The sequence below is a fragment of the Cariama cristata genome, unplaced genomic scaffold (genome assembly GCF_000690535.1).
Source record: "Cariama cristata isolate BGI_N322 unplaced genomic scaffold, ASM69053v1 scaffold28628, whole genome shotgun sequence".
Lineage (NCBI taxonomy): Eukaryota > Metazoa > Chordata > Aves > Cariamiformes > Cariamidae > Cariama > Cariama cristata.
In genome coordinates, this window is record NW_009629855.1 from 1 (window position 1) to 3,696 (window position 3,696).

General features: G+C 43.5%; 1 protein-coding gene across 1 annotated transcript; it reads left to right on the forward strand.

Moving 5' to 3' along the window:
* Window positions 1–6: 6 nt before the first annotated feature.
* Window positions 7–3,690, forward strand: FAM46A (family with sequence similarity 46, member A; the record flags this gene model as incomplete). The annotated part of the gene is given in 2 exon segments (XM_009705326.1): window positions 7–186; window positions 1,169–3,690. Coding segments are annotated over 2 exon segments (960 nt in total), but the record flags the coding sequence as incomplete, so codon positions are not given.
* Window positions 3,691–3,696: the final 6 nt, after the last annotated feature.

The window sequence follows — 3,696 nt, forward strand, 5'->3', positions numbered from 1 at the left end:
CCCAGCCACGTCCTCCACCAGGACAGCGGCCTGGGCTACAAGGACTTGGACCTCATCTTCTGCGCCGACCTCAAAGGGGAAGCTGAGTTTCAGACTGTGAAGGAGGTGGTCTTGGACTGCCTCTTGGATTTCTTACCCGAGGGGGTGAACAAGGAGAAGATCAAACCCTCAAGGTAAACCTGCCCTGTGCCCGGGTGCCCAGAGCGGGCAGGTGTAAGCGCCTGCCCTGGGGGCAACGGGGCACCTTCCCCTCGGGGATGGAGGGGTGCACGGAGGGATGCGGCTCCCGACACCCACGGGCACCATCGGTTATTTTTTTCCACCCCACACTGAAAACCGAGGAGGAGTTTGCAGTAAAGCATCCTGGCCGGGGCTCCTCAGGATTAATTAGTCTTTCCTCCCTGTCTCTCTTTTGATTTTTGCTGGGAGCATTGATTTACCTGGGGTGGGTGGGGGGGTGTGCAAGGTGCTGCAAACCTCCCAGCTCGGCTCTGCGGCGGGTTGGTTTGCCAGACCCGCTTCCCGGCGTGGCTGGGGACAGCTTAGATGGCTTTAATATCTGCGAGAAGGAAACACCGTCTGCAAGGCACAGTTTGTTGTGTGCCCCAGCAGAGAGGCATACCCCTTCCTCTCAGAGACAGTTTGCTCGAGTTAGGCTGAGTGCCAAATGCCTTTAAGATTTTTTTAGAGGGATTTTTTGGAATATGGAGCAGATTTGTGGAACCTGTGCTGAAAGAACAGGATTGAGGGGAGCGAATGCTTACTAAGTTTTTTTGTGGGGAGAGGAGAGAGAAGTGGAAAGCGATAAAAAACATTTCTTATCTGATCGTAGTGGTGACCTTTTGTGTGTAGGTGCATGGATATTTGGCATGTGTGCCATGGGCTTCATGTGTAGATGTATTTAGAAGCAATGGAAAGAAGCAGTGTTGGAATATGCTTCCCCTGCACGACACAGTCCCGGCAGAACACCCTCCCCTATCATCCCCTTGCAGTGACAGCACTCCAGGCTCTCACATTAAGCATTTCTTCTGTGGTTTGTATCAGCAAGCTCCATGAAATCTTTTATGAAACACGAGGACAGGGTGAAGGGCGGGGGGAACAAACGCAGCAAAGGGGAAATTTCTTGCATCTGTGTCTTCATTTGCTCATTTTGTCTTTCCGATTATAGGAGGCTTATGTGCAGAAAATGGTAAAAGTATGCAATGATTCAGACCGATGGAGTCTCATCTCCCTGTCCAACAACAGTGGCAAAAATGTGGAGCTGAAATTTGTGGACTCTCTGAGGCGGCAGTTTGAATTCAGTGTCGATTCCTTTCAAATCAAGCTGGACTCCCTGCTGCTTTTTTATGAATGCTCAGAGAATCCGATGACTGAAACTTTTCACCCGACTATCATTGGTGAGAGCGTCTATGGGGATTTCCAGGAAGCCTTTGATCACCTCTGCAACAAGATAATCGCCACCAGAAACCCAGAAGAAATCAGAGGAGGTGGTCTTCTGAAGTACTGCAACCTTTTGGTAAGGGGCTTTAGGGCTGCCTCCGAATCCGAGATTAAGTCCCTGCAGAGATACATGTGTTCGAGGTTTTTCATTGACTTCTCAGACATTGGAGAACAGCAGAGAAAGCTGGAGTCCTACTTGCAGAACCACTTTGTGGGATTAGAGGACCGCAAGTATGACTATCTCATGACCCTTCACGGTGTGGTGAATGAGAGCACAGTGTGCCTGATGGGACATGAGAGGAGACAGACTCTGAATCTGATCACCATGCTGGCCATCCGGGTCCTAGCCGAGCAAAATATCATCCCCAATGTGGCCAATGTCACCTGCTATTACCAGCCAGCCCCATACGTAGCAGATGCCAACTTCAGCAATTACTATATTGCCCAGGTTCAGACGGTGTTCCCTTGCCAGCAGCACACGTACTCTACTTGGCTGCCCTGTAATTAAGGACCGAAATTAGTAGACCCGGTGGGGAGAACGTTTTCTAAGACGTAGGAAGGGGTGATGCGTCCCTTTGAAAATGGGGTGTTTTGTGCAATGATGATCTGCTCTAGTTTTCAGGCTTGGGAAAAGCTTGTGGTTCTTCTAATAAATAGCAGGAGCATGATCGAGAAAGAACCCCAAAATAATTGGATCCTACCCCAGAGCACAAGAGGCCTGTCATGAAAAGCAACCAGCTTCCCCTGAAATAAGTGAGGGAGGAATGCTTGATGACAATATGGGTTGGCACTATCTGCTCCCATAGCTTTGGCATAGAGAAGGTGGGAAAGCCTTATTTTCTTTTATTTTTATTCTTACTCTAGAATGGGATCTGCAAAAGGGAGAATATGAAAGAAACAAAACACACAAAAAAAAACAACAAAAAGAAAAAAAAATCACAAAAAACAATTCTATATATATTCAGGAATTAAAGGTTAGAGGCATAAAGCAGAGATAAGCTGAATAAAAATGTATATTGGAATTACTGCATTTGGGGCTTGCAGCAAGTGCCGTCTATGGATTGACCATGTAGAATGTATAGCTTGCTTGATTAGAGTGCTTTACCAGAAACAGCTTGCTCCAAATGAACAGTAGTGGATTGGTACAGTTATAAAAACAGAAACACGTACGATGACAAAGTCCATTATTTCCAGCTGTGTGCATGCCTCACATTTTAAAAATGTGAGAATGCAGGAAAACCAGCTGTGGCAAACAGAATATACTCAAGGACCAAAGATTTCACAAATAAGTTATCCGAGCAAAGAAGATGCAGTAGAGTATATATATATATATATAAAAGAAAAGAAAGATGTTGCTATATTTGTACACACCAACAGTAATCAAAAGTGCCTGATGCCTTCATAAAATTTGAAGTGAGAAAAAAAATATAGTTTTGTGGTTTAACCATGCATTTTGTTTTATCAGGGACACAAGGATTAAAAACAAAAAAAAAACAACCCCATAAGCTTGTGAATAAATGGTGGAGGAAAAGCCCTATTTTTTTTCTTGGCAAAATGCCTGTATAGAGTTAATGTTATGTCGGTGTTCTATTATCCTCGGTACGTGTGTGTATGTGTGTATATATGTTTGTGTGTGTATATATGTACATGTTATAGGTGTATATCTATATATATACACACACAATATATATTAATGTGGTCTAGGAAAATGTAGCAGTTAAGGAATGTTTAAATAAAGTGCTGTGTGTTTTCCAGTTTGCAACAGGATGTCGTAGGACAGTGGGCACCTTGCAGTGAATTTTTAACCCACACCTGAGAAATTTGGAGTAAATATACCAGTCAGGATTAAGGTGGGATTCAGATAATGTCTTTGGTTGCAAGAACAAGGATTACAGTAATTCAGTGGGTTGCTTGTGAGCCATAATAATTCCACAGATGGAGAAACATATGACTAGCTGAATTTTTTTTTAACTTTTTTGTACTGTAATGCCATTTTGACATTTAACCCACTAATGTTGTGACTGCATACCTCCATGATGTGTAATTCAGTGGAACGTGGATCAAAGATAGGTTTATTTAAACCCCCTGACAGCTAAAGAATATTGTATTAGTTGGTGATTTGAACACTAATTGTTAATATTTAAAGGAGTATTTTTAATAGAATGCATTACGCATTCCAGGACCACTAGAATTTAGCAAATGTGAAATGAACCCTTTTTAAGAGTGTTGCACGATTGCTTAAAATTATATTTTATA